Source organism: Castor canadensis, chromosome 9 (assembly GCF_047511655.1).
Source record: "Castor canadensis chromosome 9, mCasCan1.hap1v2, whole genome shotgun sequence".
Lineage (NCBI taxonomy): Eukaryota > Metazoa > Chordata > Mammalia > Rodentia > Castoridae > Castor > Castor canadensis.
The window spans coordinates 153,886,252-153,903,897 of NC_133394.1; the positions used below are offsets into that span (position 1 = coordinate 153,886,252).

The 17,646-nt window shown below is 50.6% G+C and overlaps 1 protein-coding gene across 6 annotated transcripts in view; it reads left to right on the forward strand.

Moving 5' to 3' along the window:
• Zfyve28 (zinc finger FYVE-type containing 28) overlaps positions 1-17,646 on the forward strand; it is a 113,668-nt gene that overhangs the window by 76,893 nt on the left and 19,129 nt on the right. For 3 of the 6 annotated variants that reach the window (XM_074042740.1, XM_074042739.1, XM_074042738.1), the window contains 2 exons: positions 551-652; positions 4,097-5,413. In XM_074042740.1, coding sequence (XP_073898841.1) covers positions 551-652; positions 4,097-5,413 — 1,419 coding nt within the window. Of the gene's footprint in view, positions 1-550; positions 653-4,096; positions 5,414-6,695; positions 7,731-7,752; positions 16,023-17,646 lie in introns of those variants that run through there. The other 3 variants (XR_012435894.1, XM_074042741.1, XM_074042742.1) reach the window with 3 other exon arrangements.

Consider the following 17,646-nt stretch of genomic DNA (forward strand, 5'->3'; position numbering starts at 1 on the left):
GCTTCCTGTCCTGAAGGGTGACGGGACCTGTGTGGAACCTTAGTTCTCCAGCTTCCGTCATGAAGGGTGACGAGTGACCCGTGCAGGACCTCAGTTCTCCAGCTTTTGTTCTGAAGGGTGACGGGAGACCCATGTGGGACGTTGGTCTCAGCTTGGGTCAGCTTCTGGAGCAGATGGTTTCAGATCTGATTTTCAGGAGCCTCCATAAATTGTTCCATTTTCAGGGAGGTGGATTTTAGTAACAAATCTTGATGCTAATTTCTCTGATCGCAACACTGATGTGCGCAAATATATTCTAGGATTATTTGTGATCCCTGCCATAGTCATAGCTAATCAACTTGAAAAGGTGATCAAATCTGGGTAATAATTTTCATTGCCTGTTCCAAACTTACTTAAGATTCAGTTACGAGAGGTAAAAAACAAGGCTATAACTGCACTGAGCAGGGTTGCTGTGGGTCCTAGCGAGCTTCTGTGTTGAAGCTGGGGCATCCGAAGCTCACTCAGAGAGCCACAGCATCTAACCAGACCGACTTGTGTGTCTCCAATACAGTGGCCTTGTGGTCTATGCGGATGGACCCCTGAACTTGGACCGCAAGGTGGAGGACATGTCTGAGCTGTTCCGACCCTTCCACACATTGCTACGGAAAATAAGGTGAGGACGGGGCAGGAATGGGGAGAGAGAAAAGGGGGAGATAGGAGGAGAAGGTCGGGAGAAGGGGAGGGTTCTGGTTGCAAGGGTTTAGTGCCCTTCACGTCTTCAGGGCCAGTAGTTTTCCTCACAGGTTGTACATGACCCTATGATGGTCCAGGCTGGTCTTGCTTTTGCTGTGCCCAGGCCTCTCTTGTGGTCAGTAGCTCTTCTGTGCTGGGCTTTAGGGAGTAGTAGACTTCATACTTCCTCAGGTTTACCTTTGACATCAAAAGCCCCAGTTTCCTTCTTTCCAGTCAGTGATGCTCAAATGTTGGTCTTTGCCTTTAATTATTTTTTTAAAGTTTGTGTTGAAGCATTGGAGTCCTTTGAAAATGCAAGAGCTTTCTGTCCTGTTGGCTGAGTTCTCTGCCCAGTGGCATCCCTGAGCTGACAGAGCCCAGGAGTGGTTTCTTGGCATGGACACTGGTCCTCTGAGTGTCTCTCTAGCCCTGTGGCCTTGGACATCCAGGTATTTCTTCCCATGGCCCTGGTCTCTGGGTGCTAGTGAAGTAATCTCCAAGGGGCTTTGCAACATCTTCCCCAGGTCCAATAGAACATCCCAAGGCCTCCTTAGACCTGCCTGGCACAGGGCGGCCTCAGGCACAGCCAGCCAGGGCCAGAATTCCTTTGGGGACACAGAGAGCAGAGAATCCTGCCCTGTGAGGAGCCAGAGGTGTTACGAGTCCAGACAGTGGGAAGTGACCATAGCTGTGAACTTCCCTTGTGGATGGAGTCTCGCGCTCTTGCAGCATTGGCAGGTGGTCTTTGCTCCTTCAAGGGTGAGATCATCACTGTCTTCTGATGTTTATAAAAAGAACTTCAGAACACAGAAGCCTTCATCTTAGGGTTGTGTGCCACTCCTGAGAAAGAAGAGCCAGAGGAAGGTAACTAGAGTGCTAAACATGGACTTGGAGTCTGTTGCAAAGTAATAATGAACAAGATGAAGTTTTGTGAGTGGATATTTTAACAAATGACCACTATTAAATATAAGCAAACATGACCAGGCATCTCCACAACTTTTTTAAAAATGCAGATGAGGAGTAGTGGGGTGACTCATGTGGTAGAGGGCCTGCCTAGCAAGCATAAGACCCGAGTTCAAACTGCAGAACCACCACCAAACGAATAAGTAAATAAATAAATAAATGCAGGTGAGGCTTCTGCCTTGGCTGTAGTCTGCCTCAGGCTGTAGTCATTTTCCAGTCATAAGTACTAGGAAAAAAATTGGATAAGTTTGAAAAATCATTTAAAGACCACTGAACTGTACAAGTGAGGACTGGATAAACCAAAACCCGAGAAGAGGGAGCCTTTGTGGGGAGGGTGGGCTGGCCATCTTGTCTGGCTCTTCTTTCCCAGGAAGCACTGAGCACTCAGGTGGCCATCGATGCTTGTCCAAAACTCTCTGGAGGAAACCCAGTGGCACAGGCCTGTTGTCACACAGGGGAGCCAGGGGCATCAGGCAGGCCACCTGCCAAGGTGGGAGAGGAGGGATGGGGGCAGAAAACTCCTGAAGGTTCCCCGCTGTTCTGAGATGCTCAGGAGGCCTCAAACTCACCGCCAGCCTCCCCCTGTCAGAGTTCAAAGCTACACAGAGCAGGGAACCAGAGGCTGAGCTGGAACCCAGAGGGCAGAGCTGGTTTCTGGCAGACTTTGGGGTCTTGGAAGACAGAGACCCACGAGGGTCAGAGCAGCAGTAACTAGACTGAAGGTGCTGCTCGGTCTCAACCCGTCACCTGTAGGCTGTCTTACACCGGTGTCTGTCACGTAACCCCCAAACTGCTAAAAACGTGCGGGGTACGAGCAAATGATTGACAGTTGAGGGAAAAGCCAGACAGGTGATGCCGCGACCCAGTGAGGGTTAACGCACCAGGACTCGAACACAGTTATGAGTCATATTCTAAGGAAAATGGAAGAAAGAGAGAAATGGCATAAGAGCATGGAGAACTTAGAGAATTAAAATTCATTTAAAAAAAATGACATTCTAGAGCCAAGAAAATTGAGAATCTGAAAACAAGGACATGGTGGGTGGAGTTGATAGCAGCTTAGACCCAGAAGAACCACAAGTAATGAATTTGAGGATGGCCCAGCAAAGGAGGCCTAAACTGAGACACAGAGAGGGGAAAGAAAGTGCAAGGAAAAGAAAAAACAAGGAGGAAACACCAGCAGAGCTGGGGAGATGTGCACAATGCTCCCCAGACACCCAACACATGTGGTTGGAGTCCCAGGAAAACCAGGAGAGAGAACGGGCAGGAGCAACATTCAAAGAGATAATGACCAAGTTTCCCAAAACTGATGAGCAATCTACTTCTAGATCAGGAGGCTCCAAAAAGCCAGAAGCAAGAAAAACAAAAAACATACCTGGGTAAATCATAGTGACATTTCCAAAAAACAAGCAAGAGAAAAAAGTCATAAGTCTTTGAAAGAAACGTAAGATAGTTACCTTCTTTAAAAATAAACAAACAAAAACAGTGGAAGGCAGCAGGCCATGAAATGATTCATATTTGAAGTGCTGAAGAGTCAGGTGCTGGTGGCTCATGCCTGTAATCCAAGCTACTCAAGAGTCAGAGATCAGGAAGATCGTGGTTCGAAGCCAACCCAGGCAAAGAGTTCACAAGACCCTATCTCAAAAATGCCCAACACATCTGACAAAACAAAACAAAAAAATACCCAACACAAATCAACAGGGCTGGTGAAGTAGCTCAAGTGGTAGAGCTCCTGCCTAGCAAGCGTGAGACCCTGAGTTCAAACCTCAATGCTGCCAAAAAAAAAAAAAAAACCCAAAACACCCAAATATTTCTTTATTATCTGCCTCACTCAACTATCTCACCTGTAATCCCAGCTATTTGGTAGGTGAAGATTGGGAGACTTGAGATTTCAGGCCAGTTTATGCAAAAAGCTACACTCCATTTCAATCAGTAAGATGGGCGTGGTGGTGTGCATCTGTAATCTGAGCTATGTACGAGGCATGGATAGGAGGTTGAAGGTCCAGGCTGACCCAGAGAAAAACTGAAATACCCTACCTGAAAAACAACTTAAGCAAGAAAGGGTGAAGGGTATGGCTCGGCAGGGAGAGTGCCTGCCTAGTAAGTGAGCGGCCCTGAGTTCAAAGCCCAGTACAGATAGAAAAAAAGTAAAAAGATTTTATTAACTCAGTTGACATGTACCTAAGAATCAGGGCTTTCTTGTTCTCAATGAGTGGTTCCAGAATGTCAATTTTAAGAAGGAAACCCTCCTAGAATCTCAGCCGGCCGGCACCCTCCCATCCTGGGAACTGTGTGGGTTCAGTGCAGGCACTCACCCCTGCCTTCCCGCTAATACAGACTATAGAGCCTGCACCCACTCTTGGCCAGAAGGCTGCTGTGGCCCTTGGGACCGTCATGCTTACTTTTGTCTTGATTGACCCTGTAGGGATTTGCTGCAGGCACTGACGGAGGAGGAGCTGCACACGCTGGAGCGGAGCCTCTGTGTCTCCCAGGACGTAGAGCTGCCCCTGCGGGCAGATGCCCAGGCGCCCACTGCCCTGGCACCTGCCTTTTCTGCACCCCTTCCACCCGAGGAGTCGCTTTCAGTCAAGGCCAGAGACCCGGAGGCAGAGCTGGCCTGCTCCATGCAGTACGATGACCAGGAGCTAGAGGAGCTCAGCCGCATGGTCCACAGGGCTGGGGACGAGATGTCATCGCTGTTGTCACCACCCAGTGCCTGCCAGTCCCCAGCACACAGGTCGGGGGCCGAGGGCAGTCCCCGGGGGGAGGCTTCTCCAGGCAGAGCACAGCTGAAGTCAGGCAGTGATGAGGAGGAGCGGGTGTTCTTCATGGATGATGTGGAGGTGGCCGAGGTCCCCTCCGGGCCTGAGTCCCCAGGTGGCCCTCTTGGGTGGGCGGGTAGCACCCGAGCCAATGCCCAAGAGAGAGAGCAGGGTGGGCAGAGTGGAGGGGCAGAGGTCAGCACTCCTATCACAGAAAAGGAGGACTGGACCAATAACAACATCGAGGATGACAAGATAAGGCTGGCCAGTCTCGCAGGCGCCACCTCCTGCAGCTGCCAGGACTCGCATTTGTCCCTGGATGGCTGGGAGGTGAGTGGAGACGATGCTGAGATGGCTGAGATGATCGCCCACCGGACAGGAGGCATGAAGCTGTCAGCCACAGTCATCTTCAATCCCAAATCATCTGCCTCCTTGGACTCTGCTGTGGCCACCCAGGAAGCCCCAGGCCATGGCCTTTCCTCTCTGGAGCCCAGGGTCGAGGGCAATGGGGACAGCTCCAACAAACTTAGCACGGCGGCCACCAACTGCCTCCTCCATTCCTGTGTGTGTTGTGGAAGCTGTGGGGACGGCAGAGAGGACACAGTGGAGCACTTGCGGGAGAAGTGTGGCCCAGGGAGCATCATCAGTGCCTCTTACCCTGCCACAGGCTTAGCAAAGGCCAGTGACAAGGGCCCTGAGAGACTGGATGAGGTCCAACCTGCCCCCAAGGTTGCCCTGCCCTCAGAAGATGCCTCTGGCCAGCAGGAGCCCAAAGACCCTGCTTCCAACAAGTGCCTGGCACACACCTCAGGTCCTCAGGTGGACACAGCTAACGGGTTGCGAGGAGACGGTGAGGTTGCAAGCCACCAGAAGGAGCCTGAGGCCCAAGAGCTGGACCCAGGGAAACCATCTGCAGCCAGGGGGCAATGTCCGAGAAGAGAAACGGCCCAGGTAGAGCCTCAGTACCTGTCGGGCTCCAGGTAAGGGCTGGTTGTGCTCCAGGGGCTGGACTTACCCTCTTTGCATTTGGGACATATTGTACTGGTCAGTTTTCAAAGCCCTGAGATATTTTCCCAGTGGAGTTTCTTGGCCACTGGCGGGTGCTGGGCTCAGGCCGAGGTGTGTGGTCAGTGTGTGAGGGGACACAGAGGCGGACTGTACCTAGAGGCACCCACCCTAAAGGAAGTTAAGCAGAAATGACCCTTAGGGGCATTACCTCCTTTATCTGATGTTCCCTGCACCTTTCAGGTGACACAGGCGCTGGGCCAAGCCCTGGGTCCACCCCTTTTCACCGCTGGGGCTCATGCCAGTTTGGCGTGACCTACAAGTGGGTGGCCTGTGCAGTGGGAGGAGGCTGTAGTGCTGTGCCTAGCCTGGTCCTGTGGGCCATGGCTGAGCACACTGTCCACTTCTCTTTGCTGACCCCTGTACCTGCTGGGCTTATACAGGTCTGAAAGGAGGGGCTTAGACCCTTGGCAGTGGGTGTGGAGCTCGGAGGCCTTGGTAGGGTCCCAGGACAACTCCTGGCAAATTCTCAGGCCATAATCCCAGGACTCCAGACTCCTCTCCCTGCAGAAGGGGAGGTGAGGAGGCTTCCCTATGGATCCCCCTTCCACCCACGGGCCCTGCCTCCCTTCTCTGTAGAAGCAGAAGAGTGGGGCAGGGGCCTGAAGGATCCCAAGGTGCTCTTTCCTTGTTCCCCCCACCTGGGTCTGTCAACAAACATCCCTCATGGCAACGTTAGAGCCTGCTTTGCCTTTGACTTTGGGTGTCGGGAGGGAAATGTGTGGGCCCAGTCTGGGTCATCATGCATGGTTGTGGTATCTCAAGAGGAGAGCCCCTCTTACCAGGACCTGCCTGGGCAGGGAGGGGAGAAGCTGAGCCTGAAGGCCTAGGAGCTAGGCACAGGGGAACAGGCAGTAGGATTGGGACAGAGGAGGGGACAGAGCAGAGAGCCCAGAAAGTCTGGAAAGAGGGTTCCTCATACCAGGGGGAGGGGCTTCTGGGCTCAGGAGAGATGCCTCCTTCCTGTGCCTCATCCTCCCCTGGGCAGCATGTGGCCACTGACTTTGCAGGTAGTGTGTGGGAGGCCTCTTGTCCACTGCACAGTCCTTTGCTCTGCTGCCCTGTGGGGTTGGACTGCCGGGGTGCACCGTAGCTACTTCTGCAGACAGTCTCCCTCCAGCCTCCCCCGCCAGCCTCCTCCCCAGCCCCGGGTAACCTCTAATCTGCTATCTCTGGATTTGCTGCCTCTGGACACAGTGAACGGAAACACATAATACATGGCCTTTTGTGTCCAGCCACTCCCACTGAGCACGACGTGTTCAAGGATCGCCATCCACACTGCAGCCCAAATGGTACTTTGCTCCCTTTTATGGCTGAATATTACCCACTGAGTAGAGAGACCACCTCACGTGATCCACTCACCAGCTGATGGGTGTGTGTTCTTTTATCTGTATTACATAGTGTTGATGTGACAATTTGTGTACGAGTTTTTGTGTGGATGAATGTTTTGTTCTTCTATCTGAGAGTGGAATTGGTGTGAGGAACTGTCAAACAGCTTTCCCAGGTGGCTGAGGTTCCTCCATTTTCACATAAGGTTCCAGCTTCTCCACATCCCTGCCAGCACTTAATATCATCTAATATTTTTTAACAGTTATTGTTATTGCTATTATTTTGGTTGGGACTGGAATTTGAACTCAGGGCTTTGCACTTGCAAAGCAGGCACTCTACCACTTGAGCCAAACCTCCATTCCCTTTTGGTTTGGTTATTTTAGAGATGGGATCTCACAAACTATTTGCCTGGGCTGGCCTCAAATCATGATCCTCCTGATCTCAGCCTCCCACATAGCTAGTGGCGTGAGCCACCTGCGCCCGGCTAACAGTTATTTTTCTGTCTTTAGGACAGAATCCACTAGAATATGCAGTCAACTGGTTGTTTTAGTCACTCAAAATGGTCCTCTCTTGAGGTTCTGCCACCAGTTTTACTCACTGTGGGTTAATTTGGTTGACTTTGCATTAGATACATAGAGATTGCTACTTAAATTGAGTTCAACATTGAGTGCAGAATGGTTACGTGGTTTCCAGTCAAATCTACACCATAAGATATACCCATAGAAGTCTGTCTGAAGGGATGTCATTATTCTTTCCTGCCCCTAGAAGGAACAGGCTTTACAGTTTTTATAGTTTATCCTTCAATTTGTCGAAATCTGGGGAAAGACACAGCGATGGACATGCAGCTGTGTACCCCAACCTCCACAGTTTGGCAAAGCGCCGTCTGCTCCAAATGTTCTTCCCCACTATTCCTCTGTCCCTCCAGCCCACAGCCTCGCCAGGGCCCTTTCTGGAGACGTCCCCACTTTCTTCACAGCTGAGTAGAGCCTCCTGTGGCTGGGCCACCGTGCACTCATTCAGGCCCCGGTGCTGGCTGTGGCTGTGTCCAGACTCCTGCTGTCACAGACAGTGCTGCCGTGGACGGCTCATGGACGCCCTCGCCTGGGCTGCATAAGGCCGTTTTTCAGAGGCAGGCCACACTTCACAGCCACGGCCAGTGGAATGAGTCAACTTCTAAAAGGCTGCTCCAGCTTTCTGCCCCGGACCTCCAGCTCAGTTCATTGGTGAGTGAGCTGTCTTCCCACGACCGACCCAAAACCACCATAAACTCTTTGGCGGGAGAGGGTTTTGAGGGTTTTTTGGCTTTTGACCTATCCTTTTGCTGTTCGTCTAGGTGACACCCAAAGAACACTGACTTTATCTAGAAGTTTCTCCCTTCATGGACACTGCTCTTCACATAAGCCTCGTGGGTGGACAGATACATCTCTAGCACAGATGCTGGAGCTCAGCTGTGAAGAGACATCCCCTCTTTCAGGAATACTTTCTAGAAGATGCAGAGGGTCTGAGAAGAAGTGTGTGGCTACTGGCCTGGTGATTAAGGGCAGCCATGCATTTGGTCCAGGACCTCAGACAGCAGTGCCCCTGGGCTGCGCTGGAGCAGGCAGGCCAACTCACTCTGCAGTGGGCCTTGCCCTGTGCACAGGCAGCACCTGCAAGGGAGCCTCATTCACTCAGCCATTCCTGTGTGTCAGGAACACACTCCTATGGGCGGAGCCAGGCTCTGCAGGCCCACCAAGGAACCAGTCAGCGTGGCCTGTCTAAGGACACACACCAACACCGAGGTGTGTGTTGTGAAACATAAAAGGCCAGCTGCACACAGGCAGAAAGTTCACCGAAATGCAGTGAGATAGAAGGTCTGGTCAGTGTCAGTAATGTCCAGGAAAGGTTCTCCGGTGACACATGTGACCTAACACAAACAGTGTGGCTGTCCTCCCGTTATGTAGCTGGAAGGCTGAGATCAAGAGGCTGATGTCTGCCTCAGCTGATCATGCCTGGAAGGGGCCATCACCTCTGCCCTCCCTGTGAAGCACTGACCAGCAGGTGCCTCTGTGGCCCCTGGGATGTGTGATGCAGGATTCATGGTGAAGACTGGGCAGACCCTGTGCTCACGGGCTTCGGTCCCCTGCGTGAGTCCAAAATCATCCATGAGCTGTAAATGAAGACAATGCAGGGAGCTGTGGCAAGAGCCCCCCCGCCCTGCTCCCCCCACAAGACCAGAGCCCCCCTGCCCAGAGTGCTGGAACGTGTGTTTCTACCCGGGGAGAAGACAGCCTGAAAGTGGAAACCAAGGTTGCCCCTGCCACAGGGACCGACGCAGGCCAGGTGGCGCACGGCCTGGAGACCAGGAGCTAGGCCCAGCCAGGAAGGCCCCTCTCTGGGGCAGTGGGGCAGTGACTATGGCAGACAATGACATAATCATGTGCCCTCTTCTGCCTTATTTCCTATCTTTTCATGGTCACAGATGAATCTTCTTGGGCAAAGTTGACATTTTTTTTAAAAGCTTGTTTTCCTTCATCCAGCCTCACCTCCGTGATCTAGAACGTTCCATGTTCTTGGAGTTGACTCCATCAGGTACTTGTCAGAGGACGAAAACACCACAGCCGACTTCTGCCCTTTCCCGGGACGTGCTGAGGTGTGCGCGATGAACGTGACACTGACTTCTCTTTTTTTCTGGTGATAAACATGATCCCCATTCATTGTAGAAACTTTGGGAAACATTAAAAAGGACATAAGAAGGAAATAAAAATTATCCCACATCTGATGAGTTGTTTTTATTTTTATTCACTGAAAATGATATTATGACCATTGTTCCACAAGTTTCTTGAAGACACAATTTTATTGAATATTACTCTGTTTTAAATATAACCTGTAATTTATTCTTTTTTTTTTCCATTTCTGTGTTAAATTATCCTCTGTATGGTTCCTTGGTGGCCGTGGATCATTTCTTTAGACTCGCCTTGGCGGTGGAGTCACCTCAGGGAGGTGTGAGGTCTTTCCGCTGGGCTCCACTTTTGTGCTCCTGTCTTCCTTTCCTCCCCTGTGAGCCGTGTGCCGCACTGCTCCCCACCTCCTGGTTGCATGTTGTTTTCTATTTCCCCATCAGTCCTGCAACCCTGAAGTGTAGTGCCAGGTAAGGCTTGGAACCTGCCTCAGAGGTCTGGACAGTCTGGCCTGTTATGGTTTGCTTGTTTGCTTTGAGACAGGGTTTCCCTATGTAGCCCAGGCTGACCTGAAACTCTCAGTCCTGATCAGGCAGACCTGATCTCATTATTCATCACTGTGGCTGCATTTGAGAGTATAGCGGGTCACCCCCACCTGCCTCCCATCCTTCATGCTGTCTGTGCGCCTCTCTGACTGCTGTTTGAGTGGAATGATAAGAATCATGTAAGACAGTCCTTGGCACATCCAACACTGGGGATGTGCTCTGACTGTGTGTTCCTTTGTCCTGTGGCCTGGAGCTGGCAGACATCCATTGCTGGAGGCTTGCTGGCTTCCTGGGAAGAGCCCTGAGGGGCGTGTCCAGCCCCTGTGCAGTCACAGGAGGTAGGAACAGGGAAGAAAGCGGTGCCCTTGGACAGGCTTTGTGACCTAAACCTGCAAAGCGGGCCAGTGAGAGTCCTCAGCCCTCACAGCACCTTGAGGAGGAAGGAGCGGCGTGGCACAAGGAGGGCTGACCACGTCTTTCACCACAGTTACTTGCCTTCCCTCCTTCCCCGCTGTCATTCCTCTAGCAGTACTGACCATACCTGCCAGTGTTGCCATTCGTACTCAGCTGTGCTAGCTCTGTGGTTCCTCTCCTCCCTCCTTGTGGCTATTCCTTGACATCTTTGTTGTTTTTCCTCCTGACTTTGCCTCCCTCGTCACAGCCTGGATTTCATTATCTCCCAGACCTGGCTCCCCAGCAGCAAGGTGACCACTAGGTGGGGTCAGTGGTTGATGACAGATAGGGATCCTTGCTTCTGGCTTACATTCAGCTCGCTCTTTCCCTTTCTGGCTCCTTCTCCAGCAGGTGCCTCACTGTCCTCCATGCTGTGGCCTGAGTTCCTCTGACCTTTGGTGGGGTGGAGACCCTGGTTCAGGAGCACTGGGGTCCTGGATGCCCAGCTGACTAAGAGAGGAGCCTATTTCCCGTGTTATGTGAAGGGTAACCCCAGCACTCCCAGGCCCTGTGCACCCTTTTCCCAGTGGGGGAATTGGCTAATTGAGGTTCCCTTAGGATCCCTCCAGGCAATGGCATGGAGGGTCCTTCAGGCCTCACTCAGCCCACTCCCAGTGTCCAGCCAGGGGAGGGCAGGGGCTAGCCAGCACATCAGTAAAGGAGCAGTTGAGTGATGAGTCACCTGTCCCCACGCTGGTGGTACCTCTGACTTGCCCTGATTGTCCACCACCAAATCCTGCCCTATAGACAAGTGTCAGGGCTTAGCTTCCCAATGCCCTAGGTCAGCCCCGGAGTCTCATCCTAGGGCCACTGCTGTGCTCTGGCCTTGGTGGCCTGGGAGGATGTGCTTCCCTTCCACATCAGGATGACACCCACAGCTTTTGGAGGCTGTTGGGGGTGCCCCAAAGACTAGTCCTGAGCTGCTCCTTCAAAGGAAAGGGGAGATGAGTCAAGGCACGAGACTAGTAAGGGTGCCAGCGCTGACTGACCACCCAGTGACCCGAGCAGCACCTGTCCCCATTGCTGGGCTTTCCTGCAGTCTCTGAGGACAAGGGCTGCCTCAGGTGGAAGGGCTGCTGGGGCTTAACAGAGGACCAGCTTTGGCATGGGGATGACAGGGAGACTCGGTCTGATTTGGGCAGCAGGCCCTACCCTAACCCTTCTCCATCAGGCTGTGCAATTCCACAGTAGCCATATGGGGTCAGGTTCTGGGTACTGGTCTGCCCACTACAGCCCTGTTCCCCACTCAGATGTCCGAGAGGCCCTGCAAGAAATACTACAACATCTACACTCTGCATGATGCTACCTGGAAGGAGAAATAAGAATGACTGAAAGACAGAATGACTGGATCAAGTCAAACCTTCACAAGTGCTCTGGGGACTGACGGGGGGAAGCTGGGAACAAGACCTAGGCTGATCTGCCAAGCACAGACCGGGGGAGAGGACTGGGTTCTTCCTGGGCCCCTCATTGGCATCAGCCATGCCACCTGGGTGAGCACAGTGCCAGCTGAGGGACTGCGAGAACCCTGCAGTGGAGAACCATATACAGGAGGCGCTCAGGAGAGGGAGGTCCTGGGAGAAGTGCTGTCCTTCTAGCCGATGGCCCTCCCCCAATTCACAGCCAGTGTGGGGAGGCCTGCGGGGGCAGCAAGGGTCCCCCATGACGGTCCCCTCTGCCTGTGACTACAACTTCTCCCTCCAACCTGGTCTTCTCACTGCCACCCCAACCTACTCCTTCTTCTCTGTCACATCCTCCAGTGCCAGGAAGACATCAGAATCAGTTCCTAAGCTGGACGCTGCTGGAGGGGGCAGCTTCTTAGGGACAGTAGTCAAGGGAGGCTCCTACTTGGTGGGGTCTTGCTTGAGTGACAGAAAAGGCAGGGGAAGGTGTCCTAGGTACTAAGTCCAGCAGAGACCAAGGTGAGGGATGGGAGGGAAAGGAGAGGAGGAGGTGGGCATGAGGAGCCGCAGAAAGCTTTGCCTGGAAGGGTGGGCAGGAAATCTTTCAGTGGAGGTGTTGCGGGAATCTCAAGGTGAGATATGGGACACTGAGACAGTTTAGCAGGAAGAAATATTTTATTGTGGTGGCATAGACCCAGAGGACTCATGTCCAAAGGCTGAGCCCAGAGAATAAAGGGATCTCACCTTATAGACCCTTGCAAGCAGGATGCAGAAGCAAAAAGCAAGGTCCAATCCACATATGGTTATATTCAATTCTGTAGGCTACTTTACCCTACTGCTATGGTGACTTTCCCCTCCCCAGTGCTACGTGACCCTCTCCATGTTCAGATTCCTCAGGTTTTATTTGCTATGCTATCCCTACCTCCCTGCTACTTTATCAGAACTCAGGCCTAGTTTGTTTTCTTCTGATCCTCCTCCCTGCTACAGAGGAACAGTGTCAGAGAGGGGTGACATGCAAACACTGGGATAACATGGTCTGGTGTTTTAAAAACTGCATTAAACAGCTCTACTGAAAAATACCCACCATATAACAAAGAGCAGCATTGCTCTGGTTCCTCCATGTCCTCACCAGCACTTGACCTGGTTGGTCTTTTTGACTTTAGTTCATGGTGTTTTTAATTTGCATTTCCCCAATGCACAGTGACCTCAGGAGCGTCTCTCATATGATATTTACCATTGATAAATGTTCTTTGGTAAAATCTTTGGCTGTTTCTTTTGTTTATTTCTGTGTTGGGTTATTTGTTTCTTTATGTATTCTGGCTGCGGGTCTTTTACCAGATATGTGATTTGCAGACACTGGTTTTCTCCCAGTCTCTCTGCTTTTTCACCCCAACATTATCTCCAAAGAGCAGTTCTTTTTTAATGAGGTCCAACTTGTATATTTTTTATGAATTGTGATTTTTGATGTCATATCTAAAAATTATTGTCATAACCCAAAGTCACAATGTTTTCCCTATTTTTCCTTCTGGAAGTTATATGCTTTTTGGTTTTATATCTGGGTCTGATGCCGTTTGGAGTTAATTTTTTATATTGTGTAAGCCATGGGTCAGTTTTGTTTTGTATAAGGAAAGCCAATTCTTTCAGAATGGTTTTGGAAAAGACTGTCCTTTCTCCACTGACTTGCCTTTGCAGGTTAAGAACCAGGTGGGTTTAGTTCTGGACTCTCGGGCCTTTCCATTGATTTGTTTGCCACCTGTCTTAAGTGTGACATCTTCAGGATAAGCCCTGAAGTCACATAGGGTGGTCTCTAACTCTGATCGTTCTCAAAGTTCTTTCACTATTCTGCATCCTCTCTATAGGAATGTAAATTTCAGAACCAGGTTGCAAATGTTTTCTTTTCTCTTTTTAGACAGTCTTCATTTGGTCTTGATTCACTGGGTAGCTCAGTATGGCCTTGAACTTGCAATCCTCCTGCGTTGACTTCTGCATGCTGGAATTATAGGTTTATACCACAAGTTGTCAATTTTTGCAGGAAAAAAAAAAAGAAAAAGAAAGCATGCTGGAATTTTGAATTGTATGGAATTTGTATATCAATTTGGGAAGGGTCAGCATCTTGATATATCGGTCTTCTGACTCATGAATCTATTTATTTAGGTCTTTTTTCTCTCAGCAGTTTTATGGTTTTTATTGTTCAGATCTCCTGACTTGTCAGATTTATTCCTGAGTATTTTGTATTTTGATGCTATTATAAATAGTATTGTGTTATAATTTCAATTTTCACTTGCTCATTGCTAATATATTAAAATACAATTTGACTTTTGTACATTAGTTTTCTACCCTACAACCTTGCTAAACTCACTTTGTTACTCTTTGGTAGTTTTTCCGAAGACTTCATCAGATTTTCTACAGAGATGATGGTCTTATCATCTGAGAATAAGACAGTTTTACTTCTCCTTTTCAATAGGATGTCTTGTGTTTCTTTTTTCCCCATTTTTATTAGGATATATTCATTGTACAGGGGGGATTCATTGTGACAATTCTGAATAGGCTTCCATTGTACATTGGTTATGTCCTGTATTTCCTGCATTTTAAAATCAGCCAGAGCCTCCAAGAACAGATGTGGAATTTTCTCAAGTGCTTTTTCTCCATCTTTTGGGAAAATCATACAAGTTTTTCTGTTTTAGGCTGTTAATGTGATAATTGCATTGACTGATAGATGTTAACCCAACCTTGCATTCCTGGGGTGAATTACCCTTGGTCATGAGGTACAATCCTTTTGCCTCATTGTCAGCTTTGATTTGCTAAAGTTTTTATAGGAACATTGGACAGTAGTTGTCCTTTCTTGCGATGCCCTTCTTTGGTTTGGGTAGCAGGGTAATGCTGGGATCTAGAGTGAGTTGAAGAGCATCTTCACTTCTTTAATTTGCTGGGAGACTCTGTGTAGGGTTAGCATTGCTTCTGCCTTTAATGTTAGAATCCACGGGCAAGACCATCTGGGCCTGGAGTTTTATTTGTAGGAAGATTTAAAACCACGAATTGGATTTCTTTCTTAGATATTTCCATGGTCACCTCTGCTGGTCTGTATCTGGGTTACCTCTCCCAACCCTCCGACTCAAACTTCCAGGCCCCCCCGCAGGACCCATGCCCAGGGGATCTTCTACATGTCTCATTTTCTGTGGTGCCACGTCCCCAGAGGACCTAAATATGACTTAGGATCCTTGATTAGAAAAACATACTGACTCCATGTCAGGCTTGGGCCTAGAGGCAGAGAGGGCTGGAAGAAAGCTGGATATCCAGGACATCCTAGGAGCCAGAGCCGTTGAGATTGTGAGACTTTCCTTTAGGTTCTGACATCCCTGTTCTCTCCCCCAGCTTCTGTTCCTTCTGCCCTCGGTTCTGTGCAGCCCCAAGGCATATGTTGGCAGTGGTCGGCCTGACTTTGCAGGACACAGGCATGGTGGGCCCTTAGGCAGGGTTCACATTCTCATGTGGGTTTCTGTGAGTGAGGGGAGGTTGCCATGCTAGAGGATAGCTCCAGGAGAAGGGGGCTGGTCAGAGTCCAGGCCTGCAATGCTGTACTTCACAGTATGGCCATCTGTCCCCACTCATGAGGTGCTGTAGTCCCTGAGCTGTTCCTCAGACAGTTCTCAGCAAGGGGAATAGCAGGTGCTCTGTCAGAGGTGTCTGTGTGATGCAAGACCATGTCCAGCCTTCTCCCTGCACCTGTAGGCATCAAGGGCCCTGTGCTCAGTGGGTGGAAGCCAGACATTTGTGCTGGAATGGAGCAGGCCTCGTCAGATCAGCCTCCTCCTCAGGGAGCCAGGATGAGATAGGGCTCCCCCGTGAGCTGAGCAGTGTGAAATCTCCTGTACCCAGTGGCTCTGTGCAGAATCCTCCTGGGTCATCTCCACCCCATGGGACCAGCCCTGATCTGAACAGCATTTCTCCAAAGCAAAGCTTTTCTTCCTGTCTCCACTAGGCAAAACCAAGAGAAAATAGGTTTCAACTGCTGACTGTGGCGCAGCAGGGAGACCAGGACAGTCCTAAGTCAAGTTCACTCACTGCTTTCTGGCTCACCCACCACGGAGGCTTCTGTGAGAAGCTTTTATTTTTATTTATTTATTTATTTTTTATTATTCATATGTGCATACAAGGCTTGGGTCATTTCTCCCCCCTGCCCCCACCCCCTCCCTTACCACCCACTCCGCCCCCTCCCTCTCCCCCCCACCCCCTCAATACCCAGCAGAAACTATTTTGCCCTTATCTCTAATTTTGTTGTAGAGAGAGTATAAGCAATAATAGGAAGGAACAAGGGTTTTTGCTGGTTGAGATAAGGATAGCTATACAGGGAGTTGACTCACATTGATTTCCTGTGTGTGGGTGTTACCTTCTAGGTTAATTCTTTTTGATCTAACCTTTTCTCTAGTTCCTGGTCCCCTTTTCCTATTGGCCTCAGTTGCTTTCAAGGTATCTGCTTTAGTTTCTCTGAGTTGAGGGCAACAAATGCTAGCTAATTTTTTAGGTGTCTTACCTATCCTCACCCCTTCCTTGTATGCTGAAGCTTTTATCATGTGCTCATAGTCCAATCCCATTGTTGTGTTTGCCCTTGATCTAATGTCCGCATACGAGGGAGAACATACGATTTTTGGTCTTTTGGGCCAGGCTAACCTGTGAGAAGCTTTTAAAAGCAGCAGAAGCTCAGAGAAAGTCTTGAAGGCACAAATCAGAGTGGGAAATCCTGATCACGTGGCAAAGGTGCTTTTGTATGTGTGTGTACATGTGGGACGTGTGTATGTGTGCATACACTTGTGTGGCATGTATGGGTGACTATATGCATATGTGTGTACATACATGACATGTATGTGTGTGCATGCCTGCGTGTGCATGTACTGTGCGTGTGCGTACACGTGCCTTTGTGGACAGGCCAGATGGGCTCAGGGCTTGTGGGCAGATAGGACTCACTCAGATAGCAGTGGGAGCCAACTTGGAGGGCCACTTTCAGTGTCAGGCACCCTTGCATCCAGTCCTCCTGGGGACTGGCAGACTCGAGTTCCCACACCTTGCAACACAGTGAACCTGGAAGATGCTGGGCTTCCTTCCTCCTGGGGTGTGGTCTCAGGGAGACCAGCCTTTCCTCTGTGGACTGATCTTGCACATGGTCCCTCAGGACAGAGTCTGCTGGCCTGTCCTACAGACAAGTAAACTGAGGCCCTGATAGGTCATTTGTGTAGCAGATGGCAGAGGAGGCGATGCCCAAGGGTCTTCAGCCCACACTGTCTAACTTCTGTGGCAGTGAGCCTCACCCTGGGGCCCCACCCAAGGCATCACCAGCACAGGTGTCGGGGCATTCTCATCACAGACTGCTCACCTCTGCATCTGTGGACACCCTGAGCTGACCGGCTTGGCCTGGGCAGGATGGAGAAGTGGAGGCAGGGAGGTGTGAAAAATACAAAGGACACTCTTCCTAAGTGAATTGTTCATCTCCGGGAGGGGCGTTGACCTCCTTGCTGCTCAAGCAGAGGAGAGAGGACCTGAGCAGACAGATTTTCAGGGCTTGCAGGGTCTTGCAGGGTCTTGCTTTCATTTGGGACTCTGAACCGAGTGAGCATTCACTGTCCTACAGGGTCCCACACCCTCAGAGATGGCTTGAGGGGAATGTGGAGCAGAAATCGGCTCCCCTGTCCCCGCAGCAGGGAGAGTGGGGGAGCGGCTGCATCTGACCACCTGTGGGACCTCAAAGCACGTGTGTACAAAGCTGGCA